The sequence below is a fragment of the Argiope bruennichi genome, chromosome 4 (assembly GCF_947563725.1).
Source record: "Argiope bruennichi chromosome 4, qqArgBrue1.1, whole genome shotgun sequence".
Taxonomy (NCBI): Eukaryota; Metazoa; Arthropoda; class Arachnida; order Araneae; family Araneidae; genus Argiope; species Argiope bruennichi.
Genome location: NC_079154.1, coordinates 28,904,942 through 28,932,539, shown reverse-complemented (window position 1 = coordinate 28,932,539; position 27,598 = coordinate 28,904,942). Strand labels below are relative to the sequence as shown.

Sequence of the window (27,598 nt, the reverse complement as noted above, 5' to 3'; positions counted from 1 at the left end):
AACAGAGGAATGAATAGTTTATATTTATGAAGAAAATATTCATAATCCTTGTCTAAAGCAATTATGGGATTTATTGATGCATAAGCTAAAAGTTAACAATCATTTTAAATAAAACCACCATACCTTCTTTCTAGAGAGCACCATCCACAATAAGGATTTCTTGCTTGAAGACATTTATCACAGGTATTATATTGTTGACAGGCCTCTATACGTATTTTGCTAATCTGAAATTAATATTGGAAATTAATATTCAATTTATCATGCAAATCTAATATATTTCAATTTTACATAGTAGAATTTCAATTAGCCATACTGATTGGAACTTTAATCACATCGGGTAATAGAAAACATGATAAACAAAGAGTTCTTTTGTTTATATAAAGTTTTCATAAATGGTTTATTTGAAATTATAAAAAGGAATCCACAAGTACAATCACAAATTAGCATTTTAACAAACTCTTTTATTCATTATTAATAAAAGAGTTTAAGAGGATTCGCGATGTTGCTGTGTTATTTACTATTATTTTTCAGGTGACTTTTAAGGAATGCTCCCTTTCTAAAAAAACTCCCCTCCTTCGTTTAACTTTGACACACTTAAAGATCTATCCCCCCCGAAAATGCCTAGAACTGGATCACAGCACTGTTAAAATATTTAAGAATGGAAATGTGCTTTTTTAAAAAATTCTTTTTAAATAACTTCGTGATTTATAAAAGATCATTTATTTTTAATGTTCTTTAAAAAGACTTTCCGTCTTCAAAATCTGTCCCAATGCCAATTTTGATATTCTTTCTGAAAGATTCGTTGACTTTATAAAGGAATGAAAAACATATTACGATTTTCAACCAATCACCTCGATTGATAGAAGCCCGGGTAATCGAGGCTCTACAATATCAATTATTTTTTAGATATGTACGTAAGTGAAATATAAAAACATGTAAATTCAACATAAAATATTATAAACTCTAGACTCATATTATTTCATCAGTTAATTAAAGTTCAGATACATTAGGGCAATTAACAACAGTTTCAAAAAAACATTAATGCGACAAAATATGGTCGTGATGTGTTGATTAAAAAATTTTAAGTTAATTATGACAAGGAAGAGGAAAAAATTATATGCATTTGGCACTATACACTTAATATATCAATATCATTTAAAAACATACAATTTTTTTTATAAACTTTTTTTTTAGAGATAGCTGAATAATTTTCACCAACCTTATATGGCGAAGCAGCATATACATATTGTTGAGTGGGATCTAACGCAACATCAGCTATTATTGGATTCCCAGAGTCCACCACCACTTCTTCAAATTCTTCTGCCTCCATACTATTTGTTATGAGTAGCTGAAAATTTAAGGAATGCAAATTGAGATTTTTGAAATATTTGAACAAAAGGAATCTTTATGCCACAATGTCAAAACAATTATCATTTATTTGCCTTACAAATCTATTTGTACAGAAACTTATGCTATATAATATATCGAAACATATGGGAACTAATGTTAATAAAAAATGTCTAAATTGAATATTTTTAAAATTATAAGTATTTATGCATAGTTACATATTTTTTGATGAAATGTTATAGTTTGATATTAATTAATCTTTAAAGAGAAAGATGTATAAATATGTTTTCCATCCTCGAAATGCAACAATAAGAACAATCAAATAGTACGTAATGCAGGAATATAATACGAATGTATAGTTGTTTCTATCGTTAGAATCCGAAATTTTCTAGGAAGTACAATAAAAATAACTCTCCTTAAAACTTAGATTTTTATAGTTCTAATAGTTAAAAAGAGCGAAGGAGGAAATTGTTTTATCCTTAAACATATTTATATAATAATACCATAATTTTTTTGATAAAATTTCATTTATATAATGGATAATAATTTGCAAAAACATTGACAACGATACATGGAGAGAGAATGCTATTTGCATTTATTTTCAACTCTCTTTCCGAAATTGCGCAGATATAAAACACTTTGTAAAAAACAATTTTTTACTGAAATACATATATCACTTCCTTTATTTAAATTTTAAATTCGATTTTTTTTTTAATATAGGCATTATTTCCTTATAACCCCGTAATTTAATAAAAGAAACGAATTCTCAATAAAACTCATTCTTTTTAATAGCGCTTGGAAAATAAATAAAGTTTAGATTTAAAATAAAATAAGAACAAAGTTGAAAAAAAAAAAACAATATGATTTTAACTTTCAAATATGCGCAAACATAATCCTTAAAAAAAAAAAAAAAAAAAAGAGCAAATAAAAGTTTTTATTTTTTTGGGAACAAAGTTAACGGAACATGAAACAAACGATTTTCATATATCTAAAAATTTCTATCGCATTTCATACAATCATACTATTTATTGATTAAAAATTAAACCCATGGTCACAGTCTGATTCAGGATGGCGAAATAATGGATTGCACCAAGCCTCTTCTCCAAACTGTATGATAAATAACTTTGAGGAAGGAGTCCAGTTCAGAGAATAACGGATTAAAATTAAAATACCATCCTAAGATATCCTAGCTGTGTCTTCAAAATAGAATGACAATTCAAATGTGTTAAGCCAACTAATGATCAATTTAATGTAAAAGTTAAGGAAAATGATAGAACATGATAAACATTTTGTTCTGAAACAAGTAACAATGAAATATGTCACATATATCAAAATCGAATTTTAACTATTAAATTAATTGCATATCGAGGAGATGGAATCGCAGTTTAACTACGCACATTATGGCAACCACAAGCTTCGCAGACGATGCAACTATAAAAAAAATATTCTACATAATTTGGAACTGAACATTGACCTCCATTTATTAGATATGATATATAGAGAGATTTTTCTTATTAGAAATTCTGTGTATATAAAAAAAGATTTATTTAGAATGTTAGTCAATTAAATACAGATATTCATAAATATAAAATCTTTAATGCAAAAAAGAGAAATAATAGTTACAAATGATATAGTGAAATAGATTTTTTTTTTTTTTAAAAAAAAAGCACTTTACCTTTTTCAATGCACCATCACCAGTTCCAGAAAAAGCAACAGTATGCTGCCCTGTAACAGCCAGAGCAACGCCGGTCAAAGTGGTATTAGAATACACAATAGCAGCCATAGAAGATATTGGAACTGAACCATTCAACTTGACGGTTTCATTGCAAAAGTTCAGTATATTTCCGGCTTTCTGTGAAACAAATAAAAAAACCTATCAGAATGGGAGAAAAATAAAATAATGAAATCAAAAATAAATAAACAAAAACATAAATAAATAAATAATAAAATAAAATAAATATTCAAAATAAATCAATAAATAAATGATGAAATAAAAATAAACAGTAAAATAAATGAATGAATAAATGATAAAATAAAATAAATTGCAAAGATTTTTATAAAAAAGTAAATTTTTTCGCATTTCAAAATGGCTCAAATCTATAGGTCTGTTATATTATTCTAATAAATTATGTCTAAATCTAATATTTAAATATCCTTTTTTAAAAAGAAATTTTTCTTTGGTATGCAATACGCTTAGAACATTAATGTTTAGAATGTCTTAATGGTAATCATTCGGTACGAAACTATTTTGTAGCTTATGAGTAATTAGCGCTAGATAGTTAATATAAATTAAACTCTGATCAATTTCCTTCAGATAAACACCAAACATCTTTATTTTCCTACCAACAACTTTGTAAGATATTATTGGCCAGAAATGGAAATGCTAAATGATGGAAATTTAAGCAACTTGCATCCGATTATATGTATATATTTTTCCTTCGGTATGTGTGTCGAAATGCATTTTAAAGCGTAGATTCATCATTTTAAGAAACACACAATATGCTAAATAACAAATTTTCATTAATAATGTAGTTATTATAGGATAAACATTCATCATTTTAATAAATATACGGGAACAATTGTAACTATTGAAACTTATATTTTATAGCAATAAAATACCATTTTAACTATCACGCGTGTGAAATCAATTGAGTAATTGTTTGCAAGAAATAAAAATTGTTTTATAAGGCGGTATCACATAAAAGATTACTCTTACTTAACAAATTACATTCTCTTTAAAAATGCATCTTTAAACGAAGCGAATCATTAAATAAAATGTTATTTACATAAAATGCTGTTGTATTAATGTTCCATTATTTAATTCATTAAATAGGATAAGACTATTAAAACATTCAGATGGATGACTTTCTTGCTCTATTCGTGTAACATTTGGGGGGGGGGGAGATTATTGGACGTCTCCCATATCTAATGCATTTTTTTACTATACGATCCAAATAAAACAACATATTAAGATAAAATTACGTATATACGTATATTAAGACGAAATTACGTATAAATATAACTTGAGATGCAATAAAATGGTAAAAGGCAAATCTCGATATTTCCAAATTGAGACCTATTTATTTAAATAATAAATTCTAGGTATAAGTCGCGCTGGCAATATTACTATTGTGAAAATCTTTTGTTCAATTTAACCATTTCAGTACAATCATCATTGTAGAATAAAGATCCTAGACTCCAATAATAGGGATAGCAATTCAGGAAATATAGAAGAAAAATAATCAATTTAAGCCAGGTCAGCTTTATCGAGATTTATCACAGTTATCCATCACAGTAAAACAATTTCCATCCATTTGCCATGGAGCGCCGTCTGCCGAAGAATAGGCAGATGAATTTCTACCATTGAAACTAGCACTCGTCATTATGATTCAGTTTCCGGTGCAGCAGCGCTGCCCACCCCAACGATCCTAATCACCTTTACAATAAATACCTTTATTACATTATGCGTAATATTTCTGTCGTTCCTCGTGCATCTAACAAGGGATGAGTAAACCCGGTTCTTATCCATTCCAAGAGAAAAGGCCTTTTGGTCCAGGAACAAAGACAGAGAGACGAGGCAAACTTCCGTGGAAGACAAAGGACCGATTTAATAAACGATGGAAAGTTGACTCGCGTTGAACAAAAATGGATGTTTGTTTGCAAGATACGATTGTTTTTGAAAACAATTTACTCCTTTGTCACAAAGCCATCGGCAGTTGGATGGAAAAAAACATTCCTGTTTAACTAAGCAGAATAATTTGTTCCATAACTCATTTCGGAATTTTGAACTTCGATGCAGCTATTTTCTTGAATTATGCCCTTTTGTGTAAATTCTCCAGTGCTTTTGGTAAATGCTTATTTAAAGATCCATACATTCTGTCTGCAGGCCATGTAAAGTATTATTTAACTGTAATTTTAGTTGTCTTTGTATACATTTACGCTATATTCTGAAAATGAATGTTGTTTCGGAAATGCGTTCTTAACGATTTACAATACTCTTAAAAATATAAGCGACTGCAAATTTTAATAAAATAAGAATTTTTATTTCTAACACGAACACAGAATTTTTACTTAAGTCTTTCGTTAGAGAAAATTTCATATAATAAATCACATACTGAAATGTAAATACGCTTGGATTTCAATGGCATTTCATTTAAAACAAAGTAACTGATAAAATAAAGATTATCAATCAATTTTTTAAAAAAAAAAATTGCTTACTTACAGAAACATGATTTTACAAATTACAAAATAAAAATCATCCAACTGTCATTTAAAATAATAATAGCAAATAAATAAATAGTAAATATAAATAAAAAATAAAATTAATCTGGTAATTTTCTTAAAAATTGGTACAATTAATAAATATTTCAGATTTCCTTCTGACAGAATCAAATTTGCATTAAAACCTGGCATATAATAGATATATTACAAAAAAGGATTAAGGAGATAATCGAAATCCTTTTTTTCGGCTTTGTCGATTTAATTATTCTGACTATTAACTAATAACTACTTTGACTATTCTTCGCAGAATAATTCTGTAACAGTTCCCTGAAAGCTCTTACAGTGCTATTCTGTTGCAAAACGATAAATTTAAAAGAGAAGAAATCCACAGAAATGTTGCATATACACTATAAAATATATTATAAAATGCTGTGACTTCCTATTTCACAAAAGCAATAATTTGTTACATGGATTTTAAAGAATTATTATGTGAAATAAACAATGAGATGTAACAAAATCTCCATAAATTTCAAGAGAAATTGATAAAGCAAATGATATTAGTACGACAGCCAGCGGAATACTGTTTACTATTCTGCAGTTACAAATTAATCCTATTCTCAAAATTCGTTTTCCGCATACAATAGTTTAAAACATCGATATTTTAGAGTACGAATACTATAATCTTGAAAACAAAAAGAGCTTTAATTCTCATAGGCGAAAAGCAGCTGGGAATAACAAATAAATATTTATTCCGCTACAAAAAACAATCTGGTTAAAATAATTTTATTGAAATTCAATAAAATGTTGTAGTATTATTTACTCTTTTTAGTTTCAAACATCTGATATCAGGCACATTAATAATCAGGAGTCATAAAAATATCGGAACAAATTTCAATACTTATTATTTTAAATATTTTGCTATTCCTTTTATAATGTTAATTTTTTTTCATAAATTTTTGACAGTTACAAATTTTGTTCAACGTAATTAGCTTCAAAAATATTAAATAATAACCACGATTGTTCATAAATATTATCTTTAAATAATAAGTTAAGTTTATATGCTAAATCTTACATCGATTTGTATTAATCAATTTTCCAAAAATAATTTCTAAGATGTGTTTATTAATATAAGATATTTAATTACGGAAGACTTATGAAATGATAGAAACTAACTGGACTTTATTTACATTCAATTCAAGGTGCAGCATATGTCATTCTGGGTTTGATATAAAGCTTCCGAATAAAATGTAGGTCCATTTTATACGTTATATTTGTTTATTTTATATAAATATCTGTTGATAAAGTTATATAAAATACATAAAGGGTTTAAAGGAGAAAATAGTATTTTGTGCATTATAATTTTCAAATCCCTTCAGTATACTTTATGTTAGTGCGATTTCATCTGCAAAATCTGTCTTACAGACAGATAAAAAATAATACGGGAATCATTTCGATTATATAAAATTTTTATATTTTAATAATTTTTATATATTTTTATATTTTATAGGTATTAATAATTACCTCAGAAGTTCTCAATTTTAAATTAATATTCATACTAAAAAAATACTAAGCTTTGTGTCAATAAGACAGATAACAGTATATCAATGACAGATCATACAATATTTGTGGATAAATACTACTTCTATTGCTGTTGTTATTATTAATAATAATAATCTGTGAAAAATGAAGACAGAATTTTTTCTCACTCAAATGAAATGTAATTTACAATCCATTATCCCCCTAATTAAATAAGTATAATAACATAATTAAATAAAAATTATTAAACTTCTTGCACATATGCAAGAAATAGAAGAAAAAAAATAATGTGACACTTCATCCGTCAAAATAATGGAAATTAATATTTAATCATCTTACCAATATTTATTATGTAACTTCAAGCAGTTACGGTTAATTTTGACTTTAAAAAATATACTGAATGTCGAATGTATACATTTTGAAATAACAAATATCGATAAAGTACTATCAAAAAATACACTAAGTCTTAAAATTCAGAAAGATCTATATTAAAAAGTGCAGAAAGCTATTAGTCAAAACTATTAGAAATTTGCTGTTTCTATTCTATCTGAAAGACATATGCTGATTGTAAAGCAGTTCGTTAATTTGATATTTATTAAAAAACTGGCAATATACTACCAATTAGAAAAAAAATAATCTAACATCAAATAGGAATGAAATTAGATTTTTTTTAATGTTAAATGAGTAGACAATTTCCATTAAGTCAATGAGTATCATAGAGATCAGCTAGCTCTATGATGAGAATAATCCTACAATACTAACAAATGAAATAGAATTTTTGTTTGAAACATGAACATCATGAAAAACAGCAAATTTATAAGATCATTTGCTATCATTAGGATTAGCCAATTTTAGCTTAAAAGAATTCTTAAAACATCACTATCATAAACACAATATATCTACATCATAAAACATTCTGCATATATTTTAAGAAATTATGAAATCGATTTATTACGGCATTTATTAATATTGGATTAAATTAATACGGGTGGGGGTGATGGGGGGGGAGAAGGGGGAAAAGAAATCGTTTGAAATAAACCATTTAAAAAAAAAAAAAGGATTATATGAAAATTGTTTGGCAATATACTGTTCTGAGTTGTAATAAATGAATTCTTTTAAAAAATCAAAAGATAAATTCTAAAATGGAAAAGTAATCCAGAAAATTCAGTAAATGAAATTTATGGCGAACACAATAAATACTATTTTCTGTAGAATCGAGAGGTCAGTTACATTTCAATTTCTTCACAAAAGAAATTGAAATAAAATATAAAATTACTGAAAAGTGATCAACAACTGTTAATTAAAATATGTTAATTACACTGACAATAATCCAACTAAATAATTTATATATTTCTTCGTCAATTCTGTCTATAAAAAATACCAATCCACTTCTAAGATTGGTCACGAGCTCAAGCCTATCTAAAGAAATAAATTATATAAAACTAAAATTCACACGGTATTCTTTAAATTTGGTGCATATCATTTCCAAAATAGTCTTTATATTTCTTACAACAAGAATCACCTATTAAATCAATTGATATTTCTAATAAAATCATTTACATTTATTTTCTATAAGCAATTCACTTTCATTATTAACCTGATATTCCAATAAACTTTTTCCTCAAAGAAAATACATAAAATAAAATCATTGTCTTGCAATTTCAGCAGAAACGGTTCGCGAGTGACGCCATTGTTGAAGTGTTAACTAAATGTCGTAACTGATTATGACATTTAATGATAGGGACGCTGCGTAAATGAACGAGGAAGAATGAGGGTGATTCACTTCCTGGGAGATGGTGAAATTGTTACATGGATGATTAAGAAAACGATGAAGGATCGGAAGATGAGGAGGTAGAAAGCGCTGGAAACGTTCCGCTTCGGGCACAGAACAGAAATGCAACCAGTTAGAATGAATTCTGCCATATTTCGATTTAAAACAGATACGAGTAGCATGAAGAAACAAATCATAGAGACAATTTAACAAATACAACTTATGTTTATTTAAATGGAAGAATAATTTAAGTGTATGCTGTCTGGATATATGGAATTAATCAATCTGAGCTTTGAAGTATAATTCTTCCTGATTAACGAATTCTCTTTTATTGTTTCGTATCGATACGTGCATGCATTTGATTGTAATTTTCCTGTTTTTCTTTTTTGTTAAAAATGAACTGCCTCATTGAAAGAAAGAAATTGATCGACTCTCAGCTTAGCGAAATAATCGGTGAAGAGGCGAATATTCATCAAAAATCAATATTCAGGTTGTTGTTTTTTAACCTTTTAAAACGCCATATAATGTTAAAATATTTTTAGGCGTGAAATTAGAATAAGAAAAAGGATTCATTTAGCTTATTAGATAAATTTAATTTGATTAATTCATTAATTTGGTTAATTAATAATTAAGTAACAAATCAAGACACATCATTTTGTGTGAGATAAAGAACTGAAGCATCTAAGTTTTTGACTTACTAAAAAAAATCTGTCAGAACTTATGCCAACCTACATAATTTCATACAAAGATTGATAAATTTGGTGGGAAGCATACTTCCCACGGCCCTAGAAAGGATTAAAGCAACTTGATAAGTATGAAAAGAAAATCTTGAAAATTCAACATTTTGATTTTTATATTTATTTTTCAGCTTTAAGTTTAAAATTTAGTTTAAGCGTAAGATAAGCATTAATTATCCTAATACGATAATATATCTAAATAGGATAAAATATCTTAATAGGATAATATATCCTAATAGGGTAATATATCCTAATAGGACAATATATCCTAACAGAATTTTATTCCAATATCCATTCACATAGTATACTTTTCTTCATCTTTTAATAATTCAAATAATTCCTTGAAACTTCGCTTTAAATTTTACATCTAATAATTTTGAGAATGCTTATAAAAGTAAAGAACATTTTTTAGAAAATTTACAAAACAACTGATAGATGTACACACCTTGCATAAAAATTTCAAGATAGCGCTTACATTTTTTTTTATATATATATATACAGAGAAATAAGTTCAAATAATGATACTTCGTAATTACATTACGTACACAATTCAAAAGGAGATTTCGGAATAATATTAAAAGTTTGTTTCTTTTAAAATTCTTTAAGAAGAGAAAAAATTGAAATTCGGATCCCACACTCAGTTAAGCTAAACAGTCTTTCTTCTGGTGATTATAACAACTGAAGAAATGCTAATATCAAAATAAAACAGAAATTAATTGTATGAAGTGTAAATTAATCATCAATAATTCTCAAGCACTCTACATCTCCTTACTTACATTTTTGCGAAGATCTCCATTAATCCTAATAATCGGATCAAATAAAATGAGTATACTCTTTAAAAAAAAAAAAAAAAAAAAAAAAGGGAACAGCGAAGGAGATGGCTTTTTTACACATTAAAAAAAGTATGTTTGATGCGGGGTGATTCTTTCCAACAGCGAAAAAAGTACAAGCAAATGGATTTGTTGTTCAGTAATAAAAACACGAAGCAGTCACAGATTCAATTTCGAGTATGTTTTTCGATTACAGCATTTTTCTCAGTCAGCCAGCGTGGAGGAAAGAACGAGTGGCAAAAAAATGAGGGAATAAAAAAGAACAACGGCTGCAGAACTTTCTCAGTAGAGATAATGAAGACGAAGCAGATATATCATCAAAATCAGCTTTATCATGATGATCTCGCTTTACAGCTGGTAAAGTAACGAACGACAGAGCAGTCAGTATATGCTAAGTACTAACGCATCTACCTTTTCCTCTTCATTATCATAATAGTCTAATCGAAAAGAAGAAGTTAAAAATGAGGAGAGACATTCTCCATGCCATAACGGTGAGAATCTTTGAACCAAATCTTTTCCAGAAGTGCAAATGCACGCATGCGTAGAAATAAAAATAAGTAAACGAAAGAAAAAGAACAAATATCACAGGAAACGTTCTTTTCTCAACACACACATAACGTGTGTACGGTAAAAATCCGATCACATTAGCTTTTCAAATGAGATTCAAAATATCTGAGGTATATATAATACGTGCAGAGAAAACAAAACGCGTAACAGCTGCTCTACGCATTTCATCCGTTTTAAACTGCAGAACCACCAAACAGATTGCCTTAAAAACGATATATTCTGACGGAAGAAGGGGGGAGGAATCTTATATTTACCTGTTATAATAATGCATACTAGAAGGGCGGGGAGGGAGGCATGCATGTGGACTAAATTAAATAAAAAGGTCTCCCGTTTCGTTTTTATCCGAGATGCGTTTTTAAAATGAAATTCTAAGCAATTGTTGTTTCAGGTGTATAAACATTTTAGGAACTAAGTTTCTTTAAACGTTCTTCACAACGAATACTGCGCCGCAAATTTCTTTTCTTTAGTCATTTTGCTAAACGCTCTTTAGAAAAAAAAATTTATTTTAAGTTTAAGAACTGGTATTGCGCATTACAAATTATGGTAAAAATCATTATAGTTTTATTAAAACGAATTAGCTGAGAAATCATCGTATCATTTAAATGTTTCACTAGCTTAAGTTTTTTTTTTTTTTTTCAGAATATTTTTAACAAAATTTTTGACTGCCAACTTTCAACTACAAGAAAAAGAAATTCAGTGAATTAACGAAAAATTTAGCAAGAAGTAATTTAAAAACTTTAATATTGCTAAAAGCAACAGTAATGACGGCATTACCTTAGAAATAGCATTTCTGTTTAAGTTTCTTTAGTAAAATAATACTATCTTTCAGTATTTGAAATGTCTCAATTTTTAGCATGCAATTATTTAAAACGAGTATTAGAAGAAACTTGGTAGTTTTACAAGATATCAATTTTATCGCACAGTAGTTATTAAAATTGTTAAGTGTCTTGGCTCATCATATAAATCAGCTACTTTTTAAGGATGGACTTAAAAATGATTAAATGTTCAGATTGGTATTTATGCCTGAAATGTTTAATAGGTATTAATTACACCAGATTAAGTCAAGCAACATATATGTGTATTTTATATTGAATTTATTCAATTCATTTTATCAATTATTAGTTAACACTATGTCGACCGCATGTCTGATCGGAATTGTTTTGTTTGGCGCCGATAGGATTTCTGCCGCTGGCAGTTTTTAGTCATTTTCGGGAAATTTCGTAGAATAAATAATTAAGTAAATAAAATAATAATAATTTTCATGATATAAATAAAAATTAAAAAAAAACTCGAAAATAAATAAAAATTTGCGTACCACCAATGTGGTGTCATCGGCATTTGCTCGATAATTTTAGCAAGATATGAACGTGGTTTCATAGTGTTAATATTAGAAGTTTTCCAAGAGAAATTACAATTTTTACAGTACAAGAAAATTGCAGTTTTTCAAATTAGTTCTACAATTACTACCTGATAGAATTTAATACAAATATTCGCGTTTTTTAAGAAATAAAATTTTAAATTAACAAACTTATGGAAGAAATTGTATTGAAAAGAATAAATCCATGTTAACTTACCCCAGGTTCTGGACACTGATTAATACTCCCAGCAATGTAATCCATGTCTCTGGTCAAAACACTTCCATTGTAGCACATGTGAATATTTTCAGTGAATCTTTGTTCAATCTCTGCCAGAGAATAAACACATACAGCAGAATGGGCTGAAGGTCGGGTCGTGTGATCTTTACTTGCTGCAAATACTCCAATCAGGACGTCAGATCCTGGGTCAATGTGTAAATCGGCTGCCAAATCTCCCCCCGCCCTTATCACACTGGCATCCTGTAAAAGATTGAAATCCGTACCATCTTCACCCAAGCACTGCAACGTCACTTCCGTGTAAGTGTCGTATCCCACATCGGATACACATACCCGGGAGAGTCTTGTTATGTAGCCCCACTCTTCCAGAGCTCGAAGATGAGATTTACGCTGCACAGTTGCATAGTACACGTAATCTCCAGAATGGAATCCGTAAATATAGTTCACCAGATAGTAGTCCCGTAAGTGGAAGCTGACATCAACGCGCGCAATGGACGAGAAGGAGCGTTCGATGATGGTAAATAGCTTGTTGGGTTCAAGACTCCGACTGCATATTGCCGGAACGACATCTCTGTAAGGCCCCAGCCGACTGTTTGTAGTAGCCACGTACAAAACCCGGGAGGGCAACAATCCCGAGTACCGCGCGGGACCGATGAAGGCATAAGTTGAAGAGTTTTCATCGTTGGCTGCTACGGGAACAGGAAGTAATTGCTCGTAGTTGCCAATGTCTTGAAGAGAGTGCCTCCTGCATGCTCCTTGGTGCACGCTCCCGCATGCAATGAGCATGCCAGCTTCATGGTCTATGACTAGCACTTTATTGACATTATTTGCAGTGGACAGCTGCTGGTCAGAGCAACCGGTGGGAAAGCATTGAATGCTGTCCTCAACGGGTCCAGTTCTGACGTTGGATTCAACGTCTAGGCTAGAATTAAACTGGTAGAGCCAATTTGTGGCCCCTACATACACTCGTCCAGTTTGATAGTCCACAACAACATGGGTAAAGTTGATAGAGTCATTATAGGTCCGATAGGATGCCACGACAGATCCTTCATGTTGGGCATGGCAGATGCTAGTTGCCCATGCTGCCAGCAGCACGGTGTGAAAGACATTGATGAAGAAAGGTTGACCACTGGTTTTGACTGTTCTCCTCTTTCTTTTCTTCCTCTCATCTGAAGAGCAGGGGCATTCCTGCACCAGTCCGTCGTCCTCCTCCTCGGACGGGAAGTAAGTAATCGAAGACATCTCAGACTGGATCCTCTTAGGATCTCAGTTTCCTCCAATGTTTAAGATCTCTTCCCATTTCCTGAATTGCACCACATATTTAGCTCATACCTGAAAGAATAAAATCTGAAGGTTAATAACATAAATCATTATTGTGAAAATGAAAATAACGATAGATAATTTATTTGTATAAAATACCACTTGTTTGTGTTTTTAGATAAATGTCTTTTCATGTGAAATTGTACAGATATTTGAACATCATATGTTATCATTACTTCAAAAGAAAACATGTATGTAGTTACACTCATCAGTTAAAAGAATTACAATTTTTATTTCATACTTCGCATAGTGATTAAAAATTTGGAGAAACTGAACAACTACTAAAGAATAATTTGATTTATATTTGTCACATACACACACACACACAAAAGTAAATAATTTACTGCATTCGATACTGAGAATACCCCTTCCCCCCCCCCAAGTTTTTTAACTATCAGTCTATTAAAAATGGAAGCGGTATATTTGTATACAAATTAGAATAAATTCTTTCGTAGTTTCAGTATAAAATACAGAAAAATATATATTTATTAATATATCTATATATTTATTAATAAATATATATATATATATATTTATTTATTAACGTAATGAAATGAAACCATTAACGCGTGTTTCAAAAAATTTATACTCAGAACGAAATTTTAATTACATGTCACATAAACAAAATTATTTAAGTTACTTTAAGCTTATGAAGTTTTATGATAGACACGAAATTATTCACACAATTATTACTTTAAAATGCTCGGTCTTTTGAAGTGTCGCGTCTGAAAGATGAGCAACATTTTTGAAACAACATTTTCGGCTATTTTAAAGTGGCAAAAATGTAATAAGTGAAATGTCTTTTGATCTCTGTCTAATTTTTACATTAAAACATCAAACGTATTTTGTTTTAATTAGAGAAGATGGATATTATAGAAAATAATTTAGCGCTCTTCATAATATTAGTTTTAAAAACAAAATCACCATTATTAACATTCCATCAACAAAACAATACTGAATAAATGAATCTTAAAAAATAAACGGACAGAAAAAGAATAATAATGTTCTATGAAATGGAAGATAAAAGAACTCGCTGTTAATGCGAGACGAAACTTTTATTCACTTAATATTTTTTTTTCTAAGAATGTGATACTAAATACACAAAGCAAAAGAAAATTTTTAGTTCATATGTATATATATCCCAGTGAAAAATCTTACTTGACTTTATTAAATATATTCCCTGTGTGAAAATTAGAAAAATCTAATAATCAACCCAATACATTCCACGCAGAATTGATTTGACAACAGAAGGACAATACTCTCTAATTACATGCATAATCTCATTAGAAAGCGCATTTAGTCGTAGTGTATCCGAGATCGTTTGTTAATACCACAAAGATAAATAATTGCATTTTCACGATTAAGATAAAGCGTTTTGGCATCAGTTCAATTTCTCCATTATCGTCTGCAAACCAGTTGTAATACACGGTTTCTCTGGAATTAAGTTTCTCGTCTGTTGTTGCATTAATAACATCAAGAAGTGAAGCGATTATTGTGGCTGCATAACAGGAGCCTCCGTCAGCCTACATTGCGAGGGTTTTTAAATTGACCCGAACAACCCGTTCTGCGCTTTTAATTAAACGGATGTAAACACAAAAGTTAATTGCGATGCGCGCTTGCTAAAAGCTCCATTATGCAGATAATGAGGGTAGTGACGGATTACGCGTAGTAGACATGGTTTGAAAACGCATCCGCTTGCATATCTAGAATGCCTTCTCTATCAATTAATCACTCAGAAGTAATTAAACGAACTTGAAAGTTTTCACACCTCAACAGATCTGTTGTGCTTTTGTCATAACATCTGTTCAGAGCAAACATGGTTCTAAATGGAAAAAGTTACAAAAGGGTTACGTTGAATTCATTTCGAAGTCTGGGAGAGTAAGACACGACCTTTTCTCGCAACAAAACAAATAAGTGAAGTCATGTATAAAAAGTAGAAATATACAGGGCATTCGGAGCATCACATTCAGAAAATTTTCATATTATATATATATATATATATATATATATATATATATATATATATATATATATATATATATATATATATATATATATATATATATATATATATATATATATATATATATATAATTTAAATCTTAATTAATTTCCAAATTTTTTAATCTTAATTTAGTTCATATTAACTTCATTCTAAAATTTTTCTTATTTCCTGAGCAATTCCACCTTTTTATTTAATTAATTCTACACGCGCTCTAGAAAACTGATGGTCTCAGGATTTTCTCACTCTCCGAGTGAAGGGATAAAAATCCCTAATACTTAAAACATTGGCAAGAGGAGGCCAATTTTTAAAGATACTTAAATTTCCCTTTCCTAAGAAATCCCAATCAAAATTTCATAGTAAAACCACTGAAAATTTTGCACTTGTATAGCGATGTAAACGGACATCAGTTTTATCATCTCTTCTTAAACATAATATACATCCTGTGTTGAAATAAATCGAAGTTTTAAAATTTCAAAAGTTTCTACTATTCAGCTACTCAGCTGCTAAAATATGTTTACATATAAATATATATTACATGTTAATTTTAAACTAATTAAAGAGCAAAAAAAAAAATTCTAATATTTATTAAAATTAAAAAAATGCACCGAGTAGATTTGAAATATATTCATATCAGTATACGGTAAAACTAGTAATATGTAAAAAAAATCACTAAAAATCAAATCACCGAGCTACCGTTCCAGAATATCTCCAATGCTGCTACAATTTCATAACATATCATTAATTTTCATAACATATCAACTCTGCCTAGCTCTAGGCCATTGGTGCATTTGAATGACAAATAACCGAGAATAGTAAATGGAATATAAATGTAAGTTACAAAATAGTCACCATTGGCCTAAGCACCAATTCTTCCTGTCGAAGGTTATCGCCTATTAATGATATGTAGTTCAATACTCCTACATCATCAGTGTTTATAACTTCCGGGGAACCGAAAAACTGCTAACTTAACCGCTTAACTTCTCATCCACGTACTCGTGGTCCTTCCCATCTCCACAAAAACATACATGCTAATATAATAAACTCCAAAAAGTTTTGTATTTCATCGTTAGGTCTAAGCTATTTCGGCCTTATGTTTCCATACGGGCTAAGGGTTTATAATATTTTTCATTGAGTTTTTAATAGTACATGATAAATGTATACCTAACTATTTTTTCCTTAGAAATTCATATTGAACAAACAATTATATTGAAGGAAATATTGTTTTTAATCATAACGAAAGAATTATTTAAATGTATTAATAATTACTACTCAGTGAAAAATTAAAGGCGATGGGAACAGTATATCAAGGCTTAAAGAAATTTTACATAAGAAAATAATTTTTTTAACAAACGTTTTTTGCAAAAACAAACATGAATGAAAACTTGATGTTATCAACATTTGACTATCTTACGAGACTTCATGAAATGCAAGAACAAATATGCTTACCAAACACTTGAAGTAACTCTGACTCGAATTTTATTTCTAGATATCGTTTCATAAATGTACATTTTAATAAATGTATATGTATGTAGTTTAATAAATGTATGGCAGTACATTTGTATTGTACTGCCATGCTATATTTACATATTACATATTTTGAAACTAAAAGATTCTTAAATAATGCCAGAAAAAAAAACGAATAGAAAATTTAATAGCTCAGAGAGTTGAAAATTGATTGCGAAAGATTGTCGAAGTTAGAACTCAGTGTAAGAAATATAATAAAAGTTTAAACTGCTGGTGCATAAAGAATTGATTAAAATTACAGATATTTCACTAAAACGACGAGTAAAATTTTTGCCTTAAAGAATCATAGTAAAATGTCGACTAAAAGACTCTAAATCGAATATAATCTAGTTTTACAATAAACAATAGATAATTATTAAAAAAATTACTATAATAAGCACTTATAAAAAGCACTATAATGGAATAATACATAACAGAAATGCATATTAATGATTAAAATATAGATCTCCATTTGTTAATGGCAAATTCCCAATGAGGCAGACTGTGTAGCTCGTTAGGGCTACAAACAGGTCCAATTCCAATGTGTTTCATTATGTTCACTTAGATATTGGAATATTCATAAAACCGAACATTTGCTCTAATAATATAAGGTGCAAATGCAGATGCCAAACATTCCGAAATTATAAAAAAAAAAAAAAAATATATTCACAAAATTAATATAATAAAAAAATTTAAAGAATCACTAACATTTTTTAGAAAAATGTGCTGAAATATTTTTTTAAAAAAACTTCACTGTTTTAAAAAAATGGAGTATACCGCCATTCATACGATTCTAATAAAAGAAAGGGGAATGTGAGGCATGAACAACTCATGTCGACAAATAGAAATTATTGTTCGATCAAATGTTACAGCATGCGTGACTGATAACAAGGCGCGAATGTTCGATGTCGCGCGAAATGAAAACACACGCACACATAATAAAAATAATAATATGAATTACTTCGTCTGTTCAGACCAGCAACTAGACGGTGTGACAGCGATAGTTTTTGTCTTCCGAATCGCGACAATAAGTCAGTTAGAAAATGATACAATAGATAGCTCCAGACAGACCTTATGAAAGAAATAAGGGAATAGAAGTGAACCTTTTGACAGATGGACACCCCATTCACGGGCATAGGGGCAGCAAACGATAATACTAATAATAAATAAAACAGGACGAGAGGGGAAAAGAAAACCACCTTGTGCAAAAAAAAGGAAGAGAGGGGGATAGCAAAATATGCAGCTGTTGTTAGGGATGACCCAAGCGTAGTGCATCCTTCAAACTATTAAAGTCAAACCGAAATGGTAGGCTGCGCAGTCACACAATATAATAATCGCTTTGTGATCCTCGTGTTTTTGTTTCGGAGACGTCGAATGAAGGCACCGCTCTTTTCACGTGTTGCGGGGGGAGAGCAAAAAATAAATAATGCGAGAGCTGAAAAGTGATGGTAAGGAATATAATGAAACAGATACCAGTTCTTTTCGGCCAAATGTGAATGGCTGTTGGAATCATTGCAGCTGGATGAGAAGAGAGCAAAATGGCGAAGTTAACGAACTGCAGGCTAAGTCAGGAAAAAGGACGGAAGATCCTTTTATTTTCTTCCACTTTTTTCTTTTTTTTCTTTACTTTTAAAGATACGTTGCCGACCGAGCCCACAGCAAGTACCATTTGAAGAAGACGGTGGCGAAAGGAATTGCCGAGGTGCTGTTGTCCCTTAATGACTGCCCATGAACAAAGCGAAGACAAGATCCCTGCACAAAAGGTGCAAGCTAAAAGTCGTGACAGCTGTGGAAAATGGCGATTAAAATTCTTGTTCGAACAGGATGCTGTGGTTGGCATTAGAAGCGGTGAAAAAAAAAAGGACCCAGAGACATGTGAGAAAAATAATAATCACAAGAAGTAATAAAACGGCGGTGATGGTTACGGAACATGGTAAAAATGATGGTCATATTCATTAACTTCTTTCGTTCCCTGAACCGGTAATTGTTCCGGTATTGATTGTTGATGTACTATCAATCTCACTTTGTTAAAAGAGTGTCAGAATTTTTAAGCTATTTCTAATATATTTATTTGCTGAGAAGCAATTTTACCGTTACAGTGTTTTGTATACTGATCGCAGTAAAATGCTTTGTAAAGATCAATTTCAAATGATTAAGACAGTTTGGCGATTTTACAACTGCTCATAGCTGTAGCATCATATTAAACAGGCAAAAACCACATTCTTTTTTTTTTAATGGCCTTTCCTAAGCTTTCTTCCATGCTCTTTAATGAAAGGTGCTGTATTCGCTCCCCACACCCGCATAAAAATATGGATTTTGAACATAGCCCTTAACACCATGAGTGCTCAAATTTTCAGTTTCAGAGTATGATGCATGAGAGTTTCGAGCTTCATAGAAAAGAAAACCGAATGTAATTTTGAATTCATTTTTTTTTCTTCGGTCGATTGAAATGAAAATTTGACATAGAACCACAATTTCAATCACAAGGTCGCATCTTTTTTTTTTTTTTTTTTTTTTTCATTCATTTAAATCATTTCGTTTTTTAGTTATCGATTTTTATATGTATACGAAAGTACAGTCCGAAGACGGTCAATTCTTTAACAAACTTAATTCAAAATTTGATAAGGATCTTTAAATCAGAGAACTAAATTTTATTCATCTAGCTCTTTACGTTTCGGAATTATCTTGTTCACCTGTCCTCGGCCTGACAGACAAGGCCACATACCAAATTTCATCCATTAAGTTCAAATCATTTTTGAAGTATCGCTATCATAGAAAACTGACATCATTTTTTTTTTTTAAAAATGTGTTTTTCGGACTTGGTAAGATTTAGAAATTTGTCAAAATCTCGAGTCATCTTTTTTTTTTCTATGGCGATTGCAATACTTTCTCTCAATATACAAAGAAAGTAAGAAATAAAATTACAAAAAAGAATAATAATTCATTCATATTTCAGAGTATTATATTTATTTAATGTCTCAAGCGAGATCAACTTTTCGTGACGCACAACTTACTTTTATCTCCGGCCAACCATAGCACGAAGTTGATACAATCAATATAGGTTTGAAGCACGAGCCCCAAAAGAAGATCAAGGTAAACGTGAAGGCCAAAGAGTAAAAAAAGAAATTTACGACTTTTGTTGAATGGATTCATTTTTATGAGTCTAAATTAGAATGCATGAAAGAAAAAGTGGCTTACTATAAAAGAAGAACAGTGATTCATACATGTGTTAGCATGTTAATACAAACAGTACTTTAACCAATATTAACATAGATATTATTGTCTCGGACAAATGTATGAATTAATTCAGAAAATAGGACAGAATAACTGTTCTTTGTATCGAACAGAGTGTAACTAATTTTATAAGTGAAGGTAACGTAATAAAGTTATCAAAAGAAAATCAAAGAAGAATTGTCTTTTGAGTTCTTGTAAAATGAATTTAGAAAAATATTTTTTGAACTTTATAAGTGCTTCTTTCATTTGTTTAGCAGAGATTGGCTATTTATTTTTATTGCCGAAATATTGTATTCATATTTATTTATTCCCTAAAAAGTTATAAAAAATACTTCATTCATTGTAATCATATCGAAATTTGGTATGAAGAAAGTAATGCAAATACGTGTACTTGAGAGAAAATCTTTACGATGATTAACAAATTTCAGAATAATATGAAACTCATTATTCTTGCACCGACAGATTTAAAGCTGTTTCTTTATTTAAAAAAAGAAGAGAGACAGAGATTACTCAATTAGGCAAATTATTATCGATTTCCAATGAAACTTTAAATTTTGCAAGTAATTAACAAATTAATAATATTAAGATTAATAACATTAATAGACAAATAGTCTATACTTATTCGAATTAAAACTGATTTAATTTCAATAAGAAATAATTTTACTAAAATACAATACTAGAGATGTGATCAAGGTTTTGATATAACAAATGGAGAGTATGCAATTCTGTAGCGTTTCCAAATACGAAATTTCAAAAAAATTTCTCAATTAAAAAAAATGTATAAAACCCTTGGTGACAAGCGCTTTATTTTGTGTTTATGAGCATAGGTTCCAAAAGCACGAAGTATACGACAAAACTAAGTACTTTCCAAGAAATCTTTAGGAATCATTTGTCGGTAAGAATAAAAAAATAATAATAAACAACTAAATAAAATCACATAACAACGAGCGCTTTCACAGCATTCTACATTTTTTTTCTTTAGCATTCGTCTTTTGTCAGCTCTATCCAATTCACCAGACTTCATAATGGAATAATCAAAATGGATGAATGGATAGATATGACTCCAGGCTCTCTCTTTCTTTCTCTTTTTTTTTCTTCTTTCGACTCTTTTTTTTTCCGAATAGGATGGTCATTTTAAGCGTAAATGAGTACAGTGAACACATATGGAATGAAAGCACTTGAGTAGGCGATCCTTGCAAGACCTGGTGTTAGCCTAGCACAAATGTGCTGTTCCATTCGAATGCATAATGGTGGTTGCAACAGAGAAAGTTCTAAAAGAAAGTTTGGAAACTTTTTTTTAAAGATGTCAAATGTTTCATGTGATTTCAAAAAAGCGTCTGAAGGGTTTCATTATAATGATACTGATCTTGAATTAACCGGATAAAAAATGATCAAGTATTGGAATGTCAAACTTTATAATCAATAAAAACACACTTTTAGTGTAAATTAAAAAAAGGATTCTTTTATTTTAACTATATTCTATTCTCTAGATTGTAATTTAGAATTCATATGATAAATACTTAATTAAAATTTTCACAAATAAATGAAAATATTTTTTTTCACAAATTCTTCATCAGATGGCGTCACTCGTACGGAATTAAAATTTAATGAAATTAATCAATTAACAGATAACTAAGTTGTAATGTATTGTCATCAAAATCAAAAAGGGGGCAAAATTTTAAAATTTTAGCATAACAGGAATAAATGGAATATATATTACATAATTCAAATATAAGTCAAATTAAATAAAAATGTGTACAAAAATTTATCTTAAATATCATTTTTTAATAAAACACAAGCGCAGATCTTTTAGGCCCTATTATTATTAAAATTAAATTCTTATGTACACTGAGGAATAAGAATTTTAGTAATTAATAATTTAGAAACATCCTACTGATCAGTACGAAGTGTTTTAGTTTATGCATTTACAATATACCCGATATTCCATTTTAGATAGGGTATATATATCTTTCGTTTTGAGTAGAACCGGTGGCATCAACAAAATTGTGTGAGTAACAAATAAAGAACTATCATATATTTCTTCTAACTACCTGCCTTAAAACATCATCACATGGAAAAAAAGAAATAGAAAAAAAAAGCTTTCTATAATTTTAAATATTTTTATAAATTATAGAAATACATGCAGTAATAAAATGAAGAATCGGAAATTTATTTTCAATTAATCGCACTTGAGCTTTTAAAAATTCACATAGGTTACTGACAATCTTGTTAATTTGTTGCACGCAGTGGTGCAAAGGCATATCATATTACATGACAATATCATATTCATGTTAATATTGAAAAATTTCTTAAAATTAAAGAGAAAAGTGCCTGCAATTAAAATTAATACCATTGGAAAGTTTATTTTCTTTAGATTTTAAAATGTATTAAAAAATCTGAGCGATAATTTGTCCTGAAGCTACAGAGGTAAATGCTAAATATTTCTATTAATTTTTGATAAAATAAAAATTAAATATTGAAAAAATTTGTTTAGTGAATACCTTTTACTTAGAAAGTTAATTCATTTGAGAACTTCATTGATGAGAAATGCATTTAATAAAAAAGCAATAAAAATGTATCACTTTTTAAAATCTTCGCATATAATAAATGTAAAGTGGTTTATATTTTGAAGTTCTACCAGACACTTGTATTCATACTCTTCATTAAATTTATCAACCTATATGTTGAAATTATTCTGTAAACTAAATTTTTTCTTCCCCATTCAGAACATTCCCCCTTCCTGCCATTTTTCAGCATAAACCTTCTAGCTTTCTATTGCTTCGTTTCATTTTTTTACTCAGTTTTTCTTCATTCGAGTTGATAGTTTCAAATGAATCAATGTCCATAAATATAAAAATAATAATAATGATTTCATTTTGACAGATTCTTTTAATTATAAGTGGTTAATCACATTTAGATACATTTTTCACACTTGAAAATACTGAATAGTTAAAAAAAAATTTGATAATGGTTATAAAAGATATCTTGGGGAGACTAATTTCGGTTCGGTGACCTGCATTCAGTGGTAGATTTCCTTTTCCTTTCATTAAATGATCACAACATTGAATGAATTTTTAAAATGATCACAACATTTCAAAATATGGCTATCGAATTCATACCCAAACTCAATTTCCCAAAAATATTCAATATTCAAGATAACACTTGATAAGCTAGGATTTGTTTATACAAATTTCTAAAAAATGGATTTTTATTCATTTTATGTATTATTAATAAACTGCGGAATCAACTTATGGCGCAGTTTTGTACACAGATTAAAAGTGCGGTAGGATCCCTAATAGCACACAAATGCTGCACAACATTGTATGACATTAATCAATATTCGCAATATTGTATAATGTTGTGGAATATTGATTAATATCATATAATATCGCACAATATTGTACAATATTGCACAACAGACTGTGCTACCTGGAAAATGACTTAAGAAAACAAACTGAAAGAAAAAAACTGTGACTCGCATAATGAATATATTCATTCCCAAATAATGCCATCTTAAATGACACGATATTTTTTTTTTTTTTTTTTTTGCTTTAACACCTCCAAAATTAAAACTTCATTCAAATAAAATAAAATAAAAACACAGACGCACTTTTTGAAAGTCACAGCTTCTTGCATATCAAGATGTAATTGCACAGAACTGGCATTCGTTCACTATCTTCAGCTACACGCCCTATTCCTGGCAGTTCTTCCATTTTTTTTTGTCTACAATTCGTTTTTTCTTCTTTCATTTTTAGGTCTATCATAATGATTGCTTTTTCTAGGTAAACTTGGAAATCAGAGCACAGTGAACAGAGACAGAAGTTGTGGGCCTACCAGAGGGCGGATTAATGGTCGCTCTAAGTTTCCGAACAATAACGAACAAAAGAAGCTATTCTGATATAATCATAGGTTGAGAGTGAAAGAAAGGGACCATTAGGGTCTCTTGTGGGGTGTCAAACGGAATTCTGTGGTTCCACCACAAAAATTCTTTTTTCGGTTTCTCTTTCCAAAACTCACCTCAAAAATGAATCAAAGGAAATTATCTGCAGACAAAGAAGGCTTTGTTTTTCTTTCGTTGACTTTGAGAACAATCAAAAATGGAGATAGAAGGATATATGGGAATTCCCCATAAGTTTCAATAATCATAAGCAGAGAATACTGGATGATAGCTGGCAGAGAGAGATATCACAATTCTAAGTTTAAATTTATACGTAAAGGAATTTGGATTTCATTGCTTTAAAAAAGTGAATCAATTTTGCGTTTTATTCAGATGTAGGGGCCATTTCCCAAGTACCATTTTGACATGTAATTGCTTTTGTCAAACATTGAAAAAAAATTAATTTTTTAAATTTACAATAAATTAACCAGTTAACTGTTTTTGACGAGTATATTCGTCATGGAAAAAAAAGCATTCTGCGTTATGACGAGTTTATTCAATGACAACTATTATATTTATAAAATATATATATATATATATATATATATATATATATATATATATATATATATATATATGTTTATGAAAATTTAAATGCGCATTTTCCGAAGAGGTCGAAATAGTTCAACTGGTTAATAGAATGAAAATCAGAAGCAAAATATAAAAAAAGGCAAAATAATATATTTTACCATTACTTTTGATGTTTCATTTTCATACTGATTCATTGGTCATAATAAAGTGACCATCAATATTACATTTGGAAAGGATAACTCTTTCAAAGATCAATTCATTTTTAAATTGTATCTAATCAACCTTCTTTTTTAATATTAATCATACATTGATGCAAGAGAGCGGAACAATCGGGAACATGTAATCCAAATTTGGAACACTTTTTTCTTCAAGGATAAGAGGGAAAAAATCTGGGCAGTCTAATTGCCTTAATTGAATTAAAAACGCACATTCTGCAAGTAGCTACTGTAGAAGCCGAACGTATCAAGGATAACTAGATTCGAAAACGTTCGAAAGACTAGTCTTAAGAAAGATTTGTGATTTCTTTTCCAATTGAAGATGGTATTTTAACATAATTATGTTCATGGAAAAGCATACTATCTGCATCTTATGACATGTGTTTCTCGAAAATCATTCAAAACACTCTACGGATAGATTGTTTGATCTAGAGTTATTTTAATGGACAATAGTTACTTATTAAAAATAATTTTATAAAAAGAATTTTAAAATTTTAACTATATATTTAATTAATTAAGAAATATTAACATTTTTTTTTCAGGAACTTCGGAATATATTCAGCGGCGGATTTCAGTATTCTAAGGTTCGTGACAATGCGCATCATGAAACCATTTTTTTAAAAACCAATGTAATTTATTTTTGGATAATCTTTTATTTTACTAATTTAACTTTGTAAAAATGTATACGTTATTGTTTATTTATGTATGTATTTATTACAATTCACGAATATGAGGAATCTACATTTGTCTGAAATCAGTTTTAAGCAGAAGTTCAATATATAGGTTCAGTAATAGCAAAATAAACGTAGCGAAACAGAATTAGCTGATTAATTATGCTTGATTAGGGGAACCTGATTAATTACGCTTCACAAAATGCCAGTATCATCTTAATATTTCCTAATTCATAGAATTTGAATCGATTGCAAATTAATTTATTAGCAATAAGCTGATAACTTCTTTTTAAATCAGTTTTGCAAATCCCTTTAAGTGCAGCTGTTTTAGGCATTTGCCTATTTGGAATTCCGCAAATAAAAATATTATTGCACAAAAAAATAATTTTATACCATTCTGAAATTTAAAAAGATTTTTTTTTTCAATTATACCAATTTTAATTCCGCATATATTTTCTTTAAAATGTGAATAGTTTTTTTTTAAATATTTGTTTTAATCGAAATTTTGTAGAATACCTTTTTCTTTATACAACCACCTGCAACAAAATTGCAAGTTCTGAATAATCCAAATAAATATTTTAATATCTTTCGTGCGATCAAGCCACACAAAATAATAGATTTTTAATTTTTTACTAATATTTTAAATTTCAAAATATCAATTTTTTTTTCAACATGATAACATTTTCTGAGTAGCATTCTTTCTGTTAACGAAGTTAACATTTGATGCGTAACAACCGTTACCATAAAATGCAACGACTGATCCAATCAATCCTAAAATAATATCGTATTGCGCTGTTAGGAACTGAAAGCTCGATATTTCTTCCCCCGCCTTCCCAGGAATGTGTTTAACGGAAAGCGATTATCATTCCATAGTAGACAACATGGATCCATTGCTTTGGCATTTTGAAGGGAACGCGCATTTCTGATGGAATGATGTATATTGCAAGTCAGAATAGAGTGGCAGTCACTTCATATACATCCCAATCTTGAGGGGGGAGGGTCGGGCACTGTCACGCTTATGGGTGTCCTGTCATTAAGTACCTGTCGGAGCAGCACTTTTCTTCCAGGGATATTAATAACCAACTGCTTTACTTGCGGGAGTCTTGCCCTAAATGAATACGCTTCGCGAAACAGAAATAAACATGTTTCGAGCGCCGAGTCCATTAATCAAAAATTATTGATCCGAGCAAGATTATGGAATGCTGGCTGCCGAGAGGAAATATATGCACTCGTGAACGGGAAATAAAGACGAGAGGCAAACGCAAGACCTTCGAATGCTCGGGCTGCGCATGCTGTCATGATGGATGAACTGCTGCAGAAGATGTATGGAAAGAATTGTGCGACTGAATCTTTCATCCCCGTCTGGCCAGCCGGAGAAAATAATAAAATAAAGGGGAGGGGGGAGAGTAAATAAGAAGAGAAAAAATCGTGATGCGTGAGTATTTAAGTATTTCAATAATCGTTGTGTTGCATTAAGGTCGTTTATAAACAAAGAGTTCGGCTGTGAGCGTCGTGGTGAGAAAGAAAAAGCTTTCGTTCCGGAGCAAAAGAATGCAGTTTGTGTGGACATCAGAGAAGAAC

The 27,598-nt window shown here is 29.7% G+C and overlaps 1 protein-coding gene across 6 annotated transcripts in view; it reads right to left on the bottom strand.

The window, feature by feature from the left end:
- Positions 1-27,598, bottom strand: part of LOC129965492 (plexin-B-like) — a 734,796-nt gene that overhangs the window by 18,489 nt on the left and 688,709 nt on the right. For 5 of the 6 annotated variants that reach the window (XM_056079424.1, XM_056079430.1, XM_056079426.1 and 2 more), the window contains 4 exons: positions 12,584-13,933; positions 3,023-3,220; positions 1,220-1,348; positions 124-224 (listed from right to left, as the gene is read on the bottom strand). In XM_056079424.1, the coding sequence (XP_055935399.1) occupies positions 124-224; positions 1,220-1,348; positions 3,023-3,220; positions 12,584-13,843 (1,688 nt within the window). In that variant the 5' untranslated portion in view covers positions 13,844-13,933. The remainder of the gene's footprint in view (positions 1-123; positions 225-1,219; positions 1,349-3,022; positions 3,221-12,583; positions 13,934-27,598) is intronic. The other variant, XM_056079429.1, reaches the window with a different exon arrangement.